General features: G+C 48.4%; 2 protein-coding genes and 1 long non-coding RNA gene across 5 annotated transcripts; 2 read left to right on the forward strand and 1 right to left on the reverse strand.

Moving 5' to 3' along the window:
* Positions 1-133: 133 nt before the first annotated feature.
* On the reverse strand, positions 134-8,944 carry vars2 (valyl-tRNA synthetase 2, mitochondrial). 3 transcript variants are annotated; one of them, XM_057020724.1, is made up of 30 exons: positions 8,699-8,944; positions 8,410-8,602; positions 7,998-8,079; positions 7,821-7,921; positions 7,538-7,659; positions 7,392-7,458; positions 6,817-6,914; positions 6,644-6,725; positions 6,372-6,491; positions 6,061-6,169; positions 5,898-5,986; positions 5,195-5,285; positions 4,685-4,812; positions 4,506-4,609; positions 4,310-4,391; positions 4,165-4,241; positions 4,000-4,087; positions 3,693-3,786; positions 3,500-3,570; positions 3,305-3,430; positions 3,129-3,233; positions 2,311-2,379; positions 2,160-2,238; positions 1,950-2,080; positions 1,564-1,716; positions 1,156-1,371; positions 959-1,070; positions 698-888; positions 421-570; positions 134-270 (listed from the first exon to the last, which is right to left on the reverse strand). In XM_057020724.1, the coding sequence occupies exons 2-30, from the start codon at positions 8,587-8,589 to the stop codon at positions 187-189; spliced, it is 3,201 nt and encodes a 1,066-aa protein (XP_056876704.1). In that variant the 5' UTR covers positions 8,590-8,602; positions 8,699-8,944; the 3' UTR covers positions 134-186. The 3 variants fall into 3 exon arrangements, with proteins under 3 accessions (XP_056876704.1, XP_056876705.1, XP_056876706.1); XM_057020725.1 differs by having other exon boundaries at positions 8,410-8,616; positions 8,699-8,942; XM_057020726.1 differs by lacking the exons at positions 8,410-8,602; positions 8,699-8,944 and having other exon boundaries at positions 7,406-7,458.
* On the forward strand, positions 5,189-7,262 carry LOC130518274 (uncharacterized). The gene is made up of 2 exons (XR_008947974.1): positions 5,189-5,307; positions 5,803-7,262. It is a non-coding gene; the product is annotated as an uncharacterized LOC130518274 (long non-coding RNA).
* Positions 8,945-9,851: 907 nt separating the features above from the next.
* Positions 9,852-12,316, forward strand: ppp1r11 (protein phosphatase 1, regulatory (inhibitor) subunit 11). The gene is made up of 3 exons (XM_057020745.1): positions 9,852-10,398; positions 11,007-11,119; positions 11,280-12,316. The coding sequence occupies exons 1-3, from the start codon at positions 10,321-10,323 to the stop codon at positions 11,488-11,490; spliced, it is 402 nt and encodes a 133-aa protein (XP_056876725.1). The 5' UTR covers positions 9,852-10,320; the 3' UTR covers positions 11,491-12,316.
* Positions 12,317-12,397: the final 81 nt, after the last annotated feature.

The raw sequence follows: 12,397 nt of genomic DNA on the forward strand, positions 1-12,397 counted from the left end.
CAGCACGCCAAACAGACCCAAATCCCGTTCAGCTTTTTCCAAACTCCTGTGGGAGTTTAGTGGGATTATGGAGGTTCAGCTGTGGGGTGAGATGAGGTGCACATCATCTTCCATCATCTGAAGAACACTGAAATTAGATGTTTTATTGTTTTATTGTCACGGCAACAGTGAAACATTTACAACACGTCAGCACGGCCGATCGCCACTGGAGGATTGACTGATCTTCAGCTGCTCCTCGATGCTCTTCAGCTCCTGCTCCAGCAGCAGCCTCTGGAACAGAAACGGTTGCAGTCACATCTTCACCTCGCAGGTCCACCAGGAGGGAGGACAAAGGCCCAAACGGCCTTTGTCCTCGGTCCTGATCAAGACCTTAATCATTCAGACCTCTCACCAGTGTGTGGCTCTATATTCAGAGCTCACCTTCAGCTCCATCCTCTCCCTGATGTGAGCAGGAACCTTGTTGCTGTAGCCTGGAGACTCAATGCTGAGGAGGATCTTCTGCAGCTTTGGAAGCAGTTTGTCTCTGCGACGAGACAACTGGTCCATCTGGCCAACAACACTGGTGCCGCCCTGAGGAGGAAGAGTAGCCTCATCGCATCACCTCATTCTTCTCTTTCTTCTTCTTCTTCTTCATGTCTAATTCCTCATTTCAACTCATCACCCAAATGTAATCCCATTACTGTAATCTGATCCACACCTGAACGTGAAGGTGCAACTGGCAGGTGTGGTCCACCACACCGACGAGGCTTCCTGCAGGCGGAGGATCTGCGAGACCTTCTGCTGGACCGGAGCAGCAAACATGTAGGCTGGAGATCTGCCCCAGAGTCTGGACGGCCGATCCGAACCGGTGGAGGACCCGGGCCTGGCTGGGGGAGCACACCGCCCACACTGGACGACAACAACAACAGTTGAGTTCTGTCAGCGGCACGTTCCTCTGAGGTTCTCCCGGAGAACTTACTGGCAGGTTTCTCTTTGGTCATTCCACACTGAACTCGCAGGGAACGGGCCACGTGGATCAGCTCCTGGACCAGCTCAAAATCCTTTTCCACGGCAGGGAACTGCCAGTGAGACTGACACACACACACAGAGGCACAAAGCTTGTCTAGGTGGAAGCGATGCATCACACGGGCTCTGTTCCGCAGGATGATGTCGTACCAGCTGCGTGGTGGACGGGTACGGCTGTAAACACAGGCTGGGCCCGGCCGCGGCTCCGGGCTGGACCGGCCGGAGCCTCTGCCACAGCTCCTCTGTGATGAAGGGCATGAACGGCGAGAGCAGAGCCAGAGACGTGGAGACGCAGTGGAACAGCACGCTGCTGGACACCTGTGCCGACGAACATCTGGGAGGGGCCAGCAGAGGCTTCACACACTCCTGCCACACACACACACACACAGAGCTAAACTTATAATGCTTATGAACAGCATTACCCACAATTCCACCTGCTCAGGTTTTTCACTTCCTGTTTTCTTCCCTTCTGACTCGGCTACCGTGTCGCTTCTGGAGGCTTTTTTCTGACCCGCTGCTGATTTTACTGTCTTCTTATGACCCGAAGCTGCTGCTCACCAGGTAGACGTCACAGAGGCTGTGGATCCAGAAGGAGCGGAGGGCTGAGGTGACCAGATGAAGCTCCGAGGCTCGGAAGGCCTGCTCACACTGGACCACAGTGCTGTAGAGTCTGGAGCAGATCCACTGATCCATGCTGCTCACAGGAGTCGTCTGAATGAAAGACACACACACACACACACACACACACACACACACACACACACACACACACACACTCTGGATTATGTAGGGTTGGGCGTGTCCCTCCACTCCAGTGGGACTTCTTAAAGAGGTCATGTGACCAGTGTTGTGTTAACATGAGCAGCATTTGAACTTCTGCTCTCAACAACAGCAGAGACACTCAAGGACACTGAGGACATCAAGCAGATGGTTCTCTCCTGTACCTCTTCTAATGTTCTCAGTGGTGTCGTGTTGTCACCCAGAACTCCCAGCGTGAATCTGAGCGTCTGCCACATTTTGTTACAGAAGGTTCTACTGGTCAGGACCTCAGAGATGGACAACTTGATGTCCTCTCCTGATGAAACAAACCGCAGGACAGACTCAGAGCAGCAGGAGGTTTAAATGTAGAGCAGTTCAGGTTCCTTCACACTCACCCTGCAGCCTGTGTGAGCAGAGGGAGAACCTGAGGGCATCAGTCCCACATGCTGGAATCCCAGTGGGGAAGTCCTTCCTCTGTGGAGAAACAGCTGGATCACAGGAACCTTCAGAGTCTGATCACACAGAACAGGACCGAGAGGAGCTCACCACTGCTTCCATGGCAACCAGCTGCTCTCTGGGATCAACGTTCCCCTCCTTCACCTTCCGTTGAAGCATCTGACAGGAAAAAAGTCCAGCTCACATTAATGTTAGAATCCTCCTCCTCATAAACATCATCTTCCAGGAGAAGAGTGTGGGGAGACTGGGGAGGCAGCATCACCCTACATCCTTCCTCCTCCTCCCTACATCCTTCCTCCTCCTCCCTACACCCTTATTCCTCCTCCCTACACCCTTATTCCTCCTCCTACATCCTTCCTCCTCCTTCCTACACCTTTATTCCTCCTCCCTACACCTTTATTCTTCCTCCCTACATCCTCCTCCTCCTCCCTACACCCTTATTCTTCCACACTACATCCTTCCTCCTCCCTACACCCTTATTCCTCCTCACTACATCCTTCCTCCTCCTCCCTACACCTTTATTCCCCCTCCCTACATCCTTCCACCTCCTCCTCCTCCCTACACCTTTATTCTTCCTCCCTACATCCTTCCTCCTCCTCCCTACACCCTTATTCCTCCTCCCTACATCCTTCCTCCTCCTCCCTACACCCTTATTCCTCCTCCCTACATCCTTCCTCCTCCCTACACCCTTATTCCTCCTCCTACATCCTTCCTCCTCCCTACATCCTTCCTCCTCCTCACACCCTTTCCTCCTCCCTCCTCAGATTTAGTGCAGACACCGCTGTCTTCATCACTACAAAACTGCTTAAAACATATAAAGAGAGCACTTCAATCACATGTTGCAGCTCCACAAAGGAGAATCTGATGAGTGTCCTTCATTTAGAACGAGGCGTCATCAGAACCTGTACCTCCAGAGAGACTCCTTGGATCACATCCAGTGGATTGATAACATTTCCAAGCGATTTACTCATTTTTCTGCCGTGTTTATCTCTGACCAGAGGGTGAAGCAGAACCTGAGCAGGAAACATCAGAGTCAGCTGATGATGCTAGCCTGGCCGTCCGCTGTCCCACAGGAGACGCTCACCTGTTTGAAGGGCAGCTGTCCGGTCAGCTCGGTGCCCAGCATCACCATCCTGGCCACCCAGAACATAATCAGGTCACTTCCTGTCTCCAGAATGGAATTGGGGTAGAAGCGCTGAAGGTCAGCAGTCTATGTGAAGAGAAACGGAGGTAAGAATGCAACAGGAAGCTGTTTCCTCATAAACAGGAAGTGCAGCACCTGCTCGGGCCAGCCAAGCATGGCGAAGGGAAACAAGGCAGAGGAGAACCACGTGTCCAGGACATCAGGGTCTGAGCCAGGACAGGCACACATGGGAGAAAAAGACATGTGTCAATAACACCGAGGACAACCGATGAGACAGTTTAAGGGGAACCATGGTAACTGTAGCAACCACGGGTTGACGCTGCTTCACCCTGAGTCAACGTAACAGCGTCTGGCTCAACTCCACATCTGACAGCAGCTCGGCGGCGCGCTTCGTCCTCGCTCCGACCACAAACCCAAATCTCCTGTCAGACAGACGGACGGACCGTCAGCGTCAGAAGAGCAGCAACGTCAAACACAGATCCAACCGAGAGGCTGCTCAGAATCATTAACGCGTCACACATTTGTAAAGATGAACTAAAGCGGCGTTGGAGTGACTAGAGGTAAACAGATGCGTCTTTGTTAAGGATGTTTGTGGCGTTGGACCGTCCTGTGTGTCTGCTCTGATGTCCACTGACCTCCTGCTCAGCAGTTGAATCTGGAAGCTTCACCTGATAGGCTGGAATCTGATGACCCCACCAAAGCTGCCTGGAAACGCACCAATCACTGCCAAGCAAAGCCGAAATGATGTCATTTCAGTCTCTAACACACACACACACACACAGGTGGACACGGTCGCGTACCTGAGGTTGGACAACCAGTTCTTCCAGGTCTTGGTGTAGAAATGAGGGATGATCTGGAGCTCTCCGTCCTCCACAGCCTGACCTCATCACAAGTACAGTCAGCCCTGAACTTCAGTCAACTCGGAGTTGATAGTAATCAACCCACCTGGATCGCCCTCTGAGACATCTGATCGCAGCGGACGAACCACTGCTTCTTCAGAAGAGGCTCGATGACATCTCCTGAGCGACTGAGAGCAGGAGAAGGGAAACTAACATCAGAACCTCCAAGGTCAGCTGTGTGTGAAGGGCCCCCTGTGTCTCCTAAGCAGGACAGGACATTGGAGGACAGAGGAATTCCCTACCTGCAGACAGGTAAAGTCATGGAGTGACTCTTCTGTCCCCTGAACAGCTTCTTCTCCACCAGCGCATCCACCAGCAACTGTCTGGCCTCAAAGCGTTTCACCCCCTACAGGAGACAACGCGCACAGCTACAGAAAGGCCCAGATGACAACAGGTTACAGGCAAGGACGTGAGAACGGACCTGGAGCCACGGCCCACAGGCCGCCGTCATGGTCCCGTCTCCTCCAATCACAGTGAGGCATGGAAGTGAGTGTTTCCGTGACAACAGGAAGTCTGTGTGGTCATGGGCTGGAGTAACCTTGACTGCACCTGTGAAGCACAACGACCAGCAGAACAGACAGAACACAGACAAACCCGAGTCACCACCTGAGCCCAAAACACACTAAAGGGCCTCTAATCATGTTCATGCAACACGAGATCATCGTGTGTCACATTTAAAAGTGAGAGAGCCGATTCCTGTTGATGGGTCAGTCAATAGTCACTCAAAAATAAGAGTCTGACGTCTGCATGACGCCACCTGGTGGCAGGAAATCTAAACAACAGTAATTCTGATATAGAAGAGCTGTGACCACGCTCGTGATTCTGTAACATTCTTCCTCCTCCTCATCGTCACTCTGTGCTGACAGAGGAGTCAGAGTCTGCTCGTGAGAGCAAAGGCATCACATTTTGAGCAGACGTGAGTGTTTGTCACCAGTTCCCAGTTGCGTGTCCACCAGTGCGTCAGCGATGATGGGCAGGAGTCTGTTGGTGAACGGGTGTCTGCACTGCTTCCCCTGAAGAGCCTGAAACAAGACGGACACACAGGTGACCTCCGTGTTCTCCAGATTACTGTGTTTCTCTGACCGGGGTGTGTGAAACATCTCTGACTGTGTTGATTACTCATCTGTACCAGTATATTGCTGCTCATCGCAGCTGGTAATAACCACAATAATCCGGTTGAGACTGTTCTGATTTGATGGTGGAGCCTGAATGTTTACATTCAAATCGTGTGTTTCCACCAAGTGCGGCTCTGTTCCGCCTCCACAGAGACAGGAAGTCAGATGGGCCAGAACTGTCCAGAACGGAACCACACTTTCAAAACATTTATGTATGAAAATAGTAACCCTCATACACAATAAATAAAAAACAGGATAATTCCTCAATTATCTCTTCACTTTAGTCATGTTTTGCCTTCTTATTCTACAGAACAAAGCTCAGATTGAAGGAGGCTCTAATTCCTCTTATTATGGCAGGAACATGACTGAGACAATGTTTCCTGTGCTGACCTTTGACCCGACATCTGCTCTTAACACACTACAGGTGACTACATGTAAAGCTGACCTGGGTCTCCTGACTGTCAAGTTCTGGATGTTCTGTCATGGTTCTTATTAAAAACCTGTTTTGGTGAAACCAACCTGATATCGAGGATCGTCAGGATGAACGGCCACCGCCACGTCTCCCAGCATCGTCTCTGGACGGGTGGTGGAAACAGCCACTTCTCCATCTAAAAACAGGAGTAAGAACGTTCCCCAGAGCTAAAGCAACATGACTGATGTCTCTAACTGGCCCTAAACTCACCACAGCCTTCAACTGGGTAGGCAAAGGTGAACATCTTTCCAAACTCAATCTTGTTTTCGTAGCCGGGAACGGAGATCAGGGTAGGACCAGGGAGCTCGATAGAATCAACCTGACACACATACATATTTTCAGGGATGAAATTGAGTTTTTTAAGTCTGAAAGTAGACAAAATAAAATGACAAAATGTGGGAATGTGGTGGAAACTCAGGCAACAGAAGAAAGGTTTGCTCGTTAGATCAGAGGTGAAGTGAGGGTTGGCTGGACGTCATGTGGTGCAGTCCAACCAAATGCACATCAGCACCATGTTTCACCTCAATGTCAGAGATGGCCGATTCCAGCACGCAGCTCCAGTTGACCAAACTTTCTGCACGATAAATCAGACCAGCGTCACAGAGTCTGACGAAGGCTTCAGTCACGGCTCGGCTAAAACCCTGAAAAACACGCGTAAAGGTCGAAAGGTTTTGGTTGTTGTTAAGAATACTGTAAAATCTCAATATGAATGAATATCAATGGCAGCTTTGGAAACCTGGGGTTTGACCACAGAAATAACAGAAAAAAGTAAATAAGTAAAAGTAAATCTTACTGGATCCAGGGTGAAACAGGCCCGGCTCCAGTCCAGAGAGGCTCCCAGGCTCCTCAGCTGGTGGTAGATCTCGTCTCCTTTTCTGCAGCAACAAACAAAGACTTGGTTCAAACGAGGTCCAATGACGAGGTCCAAATATGAAGAAGGTGATAAAGATGGACGTGAGGACGCACTCGTTCTTCCAATTCCACACTTCCTGCATGAACTCCTCTCTGCTGAAATCCTGCCGACGTTTCCCAGTTTCCCGGAACAGTTTCCTCTCCACCACCGTCTGGCACACAAACGTCATCTTTATCGGCAACATCACCGTCTTCCTTCAGAGGACTTGTTGGACATTTGGTCTCATTCGTGGTTTTTAGGTTTACAACACATCAAACACAACCGTGACAACAGCGCGGTCACCGTGGCAACATGCTGCTGCTGCTATAGCAGTTGAGTGGAGAACAGTTAACTGTCACTCTGTCCTTAGTTCAGATGTTAGAGGAACAGCCTTGTGGGTGCCTGCCTTGGTCCCTTTTGTGGTCTTATAACTGTCTGTTGTCACCGATGTCTGTAACCAAATCATCATTCAGGTCTTAATAAAGCCACCAGGGAGCTTGTCTGAATTCCCCTGCTCACACAGAGGTGACACAGAGCCGCCTCCTCCTCAGGAAAACCCACCAGAAGACCGATAATGCAGCTGGAGGAGCAGCAGGTTAAGGTACCAGCAGAATTCACAACGGTGACAAGAGTGTGGTTGTAGTCGTACCTGTGTTGCAATACCTGCATGGTCACATCCAGGAACCCACAACACTCTGTGGCCCTGCATTCTTCTCCTGGAGGAAACAATAGTGACACATCTGTGCACAGGCTCAGCTTTAAAGCAGTGAAGACTCAGAAGGTGCGGCACGTTACCATCGAACCAGAGCATCTTCTACTGCGACGGTCAGAGCGTGGCCCACGTGCAGAGTTCCAGTCACATTAGGTGGAGGGATACAGAGGGAGAAGGTCTGATCCACAGCGTGAGCTAACCTGTCCTGATGGAGGGAAGGGAAACAAATGAATCCCTTTGTTCTTTGCTTCCTCCTCTCATCTGTCAGGGTGAACGTAGCAGACCAGTCAAGTCTGGCTTCCTGTTATATTTGACATGTCACGGCCACGTTACTGAAGGGATGTTGTTGTTTTCACGTGTCCTCACATGCTGTTCCGGTTTGAAGAAGCCTTCTTTTTCCCACCACTCATACCAACATGGCTCCACATATTCCGGACTGTACGTGGGTGGAAATGGCAAGCTGGTGTCTACAGGCACAAAACGGTTGTATTGCATAAGTGGACACAACAGGTGGGACAGCGGGGGTGACAGGAAGTCCCTCACCTTTCTTTGCCCCTGCAGATGTATGAGCAGAGTACACCATTTTCTGCTTCTCGCTCCATTTCAGTACTGCATCTTCAGATGTCTGCAAAAAATAAAAAATGTAACCACGCAGCACCCCCAAACAAAGGACCAGAACCTCTGACAAATACATGCAGCAAACATTAAGACGGGGGCACAGAAGCAGGGGAACGATCCTTGAGACATTTACAGCTTTTTAAATTTAAGATAGGGCAACTTTTCATAACACAAGTATTCAACTATAAAATAGTTTAGAGTACTTTAGTCCTGGTGTTTGAGGACTACCATCAAAACATCTTTATCTCTTCCTGTCACTGAAAGAATATGACTTATTTTAGCAGTGTCAGTGTTGTGCAACGGGTGATTAAAAACAAGCATGTTTCTCCTGGGTTACATTGTGTTTCCCAGTGAAAACGGCCTCCTCCCGCTCTCGTCTGCGCCTCCGTTTCTCAGCTTTGGGCCGTTGTTGGTCCGACTGTGATGAGGAGGATGAAGCTCTTGTCTGCTTGCTGTGCTGACACAGTCTGCTCGCTGCTCTTCCTGGCAGCCTCGGGGGGAAACAAACGGCCCACATCCCGACTAGGACACTGCGTGAAGATAACTCGATCATAAATGGAGCCGGTCCCGCACTGGGGTCATTTAGCCTGGTAGGATGTGATGATGGTTCGGGTGTTTACACTTACTCTGCCTTCTCCAGCCGCACACGCGCCTCCTACGACCTTGTAAAGCGATTTTACTTTGTTACTGTACAACAGACGAAGTTCATTTAAACTGTCCTAGAAGCAGACCCGTATATCAATCACGGGCCTTCTTATCAGTCAGTTGTGACAGTGCCGAAATAAACATTTTGTTGGCTTTATCGGACAGTGTCACTACATAAACGGTCAAGGAAACGCGATTTCTACTGCGCATGTGCAAACTCGTGTCTACTTCCGGCTCGGCAGCCAATCAAAGCCTTTTCCGGCAGTGAGGACCTTTTTTATTCCAACTTTATTAATCATATTCTGATCAAACATGGATTTGATTGCGATTTAGTGTTTTATAAAAGGTCGTTATCTCGTTCACATAGACCGAGAGCAGTGGGTGACACTTTATAAATCTGTTCTCTGGAGCGGTTGAGGGTCCTTTTCAAAAGTCCAGTCTGGAAACGCGTCTCAAAACATTCTGGTATAACTGCAACCAAAATAAATGCGTTTTAACGTCTCAATTTCCCAGTATCAAAAACAGTTTTTTATCGTTGTTTCTTTGGCTCAGAAAATCCTTACAAGGACATACATTATTCAAGGTTTTAAAATGTGGTGTTTTAGCTTTTTGTGACAATGGGTAGAGTATGGTATCTGGCTCTAATCTAAAGAAACAATTTTCTTTGGGATAATCCTTTAATAGATTTTTTCCATATTAGTGGTATATAGATGTTTAAGTATTGAAAGTACTTCAATTTCTGTGATTTAAATGCGTCCCAAATGGACATATCATAGTTAAGGAAAGTGCTTCAACTTCAGTGATCAATATGCGTCCAAAATGGACAAATAGGGTTTTTTTTGACAGACATAATACTACAGTCCCAATACTGTATGTTGTACACTATTATTATACACTATTATTTAGCATTACTGCACTGCAAAACTGACAGACATTCATAATCTTTATATTGTTATACAATTCAATCACTCAAAGGCCTTATAAAATCTCAATGTAAACAAAGCTTTTGTCTTTCGTGAAGTAATTGCAGTCTTTCTTATAGCCCTTAAAATCAAGTCGCAAAAAATGCGAGACGCGGCGAGTGCCAGTGGCGCGCATGCGCAGTACATGTGAGCGACTCGTAGCGACAGACAGGAAATAAGTCCGTTCAGGAATACCTTCCCCCTAACAACGCCGCTGTTAACTAACCTTCAAATGAGCATAAAGATTCTGCTTACGCGTGGAAAATAAAACCACTTAGAAAAATATAGTTCTTAGAATATAATACGAAGGTCTTATTTGTTTTCTTGCAAAACAAGACAATTCTGTATAACAGTGTGTAATTTTGTAATATTTTTCAAATCTGCCGCGTGTTTGGGCATTATATCCTGTTACTTCCGTTTTGAACCAGGCTAATTCGTGCTGCAGCATGACTGTTATTCTCGGTTCGTCCAACAGTAAAGCGCTTGATTCATCCGTCAGAAACCCACAGTGTTGATTACGGCTTGTGATTAAGGCGCCTGGGCTGCTGCAGCGTTTACGCGGCTCCTGCGTCACTGAAGGTCGGCTGTGGTCCGTTTACATCTTCGCTAGCTAACGTCGCGTTAGCGGAGCAGCTCCAGGTATGGCGGAGGTTCCTGGGACATCAAGTGAGACGATAACGGAGACTGTTCAGACCAGTACACCGCCACCGCCCCAGCAGGTAGGTTAAAGTGGCGACGCTCCATCACTCGTACTGGTTACGTACGAACAGATGCAACGTATCCCCGCAGTGATGATGCTGTTTGAAGGCGGACACCATGTTGCATGAAGCCCCGAGAGGCCCGAGGTGTTCACAATTAAGCTGAGAACTTTGGTTATATTCAGGCCCTAAGTTGTCGGCAACCATCGAGAAATGGCGCTGAGGATTTCAAAGCGTGATTTCCATCCTCTCGGGAATGAAACATCCAGTTTGGTTAGCGTAGATTGTGAGCTAGTCTCTTTGATCCTCGAAATAATAGTGTCATGGTGTTTAATGCGCAGACACGCCCTGATTCACATCAATTATTATAATTCATTTGTTTGGGATGATTCACTACAGCAACACTTAAGATGATCATTTTAAACATTAAAGTGTTTCGCGTTATTTCATCCATAAAATAAAAATCTCAGAAAACACCATGTACAGGTAAATCTGATTAAATAGTCGTTTGAGGGTATTAATGATTAATGAATGCCTGTAAATGTAGGACATGTTCCAGAACATGTTTATGTATTTAGAGGTCATGACAGAACATGATGTCATCTTTGGACCTGGTGTTTATGTGACAGGAAGGACGAAGCCTAACGATCAGGCTGAGGAAGAGGAAGACTGAGAAGAAGGTGGAGTGGTCCAGTGACACTGTGGACAACGAACATCTGGGAAGAAGATCCTCAAAGTGTGAGTTTCTCTCTTCTTCAGCACAGAAACCCTTACGCGGCTTTCTTTACGTCGTCCTACATGACATCAGGACAACCGTCCCAGATCCAAACCAGGAAGGTTCTGGGTTCATTTGTGGGCACGTTCTCACCGAGCGCGAGTGTTCTGTGACCCGTTGTGGCGAGGTGTGTAACCCTCACCGCTGTCTTTCAGGTTGTTGTGTTTGAGAAGCCGCGGCAGTTCGGCGAGTCGTCCTCCGAAAGCGAGGGAGACGACGACGAAGAAGGCTGCGGCAGCGCTCACTGCATCCTGGGCCACGGCAGGAGAGGTCATGGACAGACGGGAGGGGGGGGTCCTACAGCGCCCCCCAGCTCAGGCACCACCCACAGCCACTGAAGGCTGGCGGGGCTGATTGTGAGCTCACCAACACAAAACTGCACTTTTCCTTTGTTTCTTTGTGTTTGTGGCCGAGCTTCTTGCAGACGCGGTGCTGCGTCTTCATCACCTCCCAGAGTCGCTGCTGGTGGCTCCAGAAACACAGTCGATGATTGAATCAGCTTCAGAAGGTTAATGTGTTGATAGAGAGCGCCGCCATGTCTGGAGACGCTAATAAATGCACCGTTTGTATGGTTTCCTGTCTCCATATTTAAAACTAAAAGTCTTGTTCTGCTCCCGAATGTTGTGATCAGATTGATTTCCGTGGGGTTATTAATGAAATGAGCCGTTGTCCTCATTGATCAGTGGGTGAACCTCTTGTTTTGATTTGATGACATCGTGTGTGTGTCATTGCTTCCTGATGAGTCATTGATCAGAGGCGGGGTCAGGAGGTCACATGACGAATGTGGTTCACTTTTGCTGATATCAGTTTAATGTAACATGATCACCATCTCTGATTGGGGCCATTTTCACACTTTGATCCAACTGACCAATACTGCTGGTTTGTAGAGCTCTCTCGGCCTGTTGGCATGGCAACGCCACCTTGCTTTGCTCCTGTGGTTCTTCAGTGAAACAGGAAAGATCAAGTTTGGCCTGACAGTAGGAGACTTCTGGTTGGCTCTGCATGTGTACATGCATGATGCCTCAGCTTCATCGTCATCATCACTTCCTGCTTCCTCCATAAACACAGATGATGATGTTACATATGTAAAATGCACATTTCTGTACATAAAACACCTGCAATGAGATTTAAAGTTGTGAATTAAAGTTTTCAAATGTCGTGAAATTTGTGTTTTCAGTCATTTTACTGAGTCTGGTGTTTTTCTTATAGATCATGTAATCAATCAAACGTCAGCCATCATCTTAA

The sequence above is a fragment of the Takifugu flavidus genome, chromosome 21 (genome assembly GCF_003711565.1).
Source record: "Takifugu flavidus isolate HTHZ2018 chromosome 21, ASM371156v2, whole genome shotgun sequence".
Lineage (NCBI taxonomy): Eukaryota > Metazoa > Chordata > Actinopteri > Tetraodontiformes > Tetraodontidae > Takifugu > Takifugu flavidus.

Coding starts and splice junctions, on each gene's coding strand:
- ppp1r11 (XM_057020745.1), top strand. CDS start 10,321: ATGGCGGAGGTTCCTGGGACATCAAGTGAGACGATAACGGAGACTGTT. Junction 10,399..11,006: donor CACCGCCACCGCCCCAGCAG/GTAGGTTAAAGT, acceptor TTTATGTGACAG/GAAGGACGAAGCCTAACGAT. Junction 11,120..11,279: donor AGAAGATCCTCAAAGTGTGA/GTTTCTCTCTTC, acceptor CGTTGTGGCGAG/GTGTGTAACCCTCACCGCTG.
- vars2 (XM_057020724.1), bottom strand. CDS start 8,589: ATGTGGGCCGTTTGTTTCCCCCCGAGGCTGCCAGGAAGAGCAGCGAGC. Junction 2,239..2,310: donor TGGTTGCCATGGAAGCAGTG/GTGAGCTCCTCT, acceptor GTTTCTCCACAG/AGGAAGGACTTCCCCACTGG. Junction 889..958: donor GACCAAAGAGAAACCTGCCA/GTAAGTTCTCCG, acceptor GTTGTCGTCCAG/TGTGGGCGGTGTGCTCCCCC.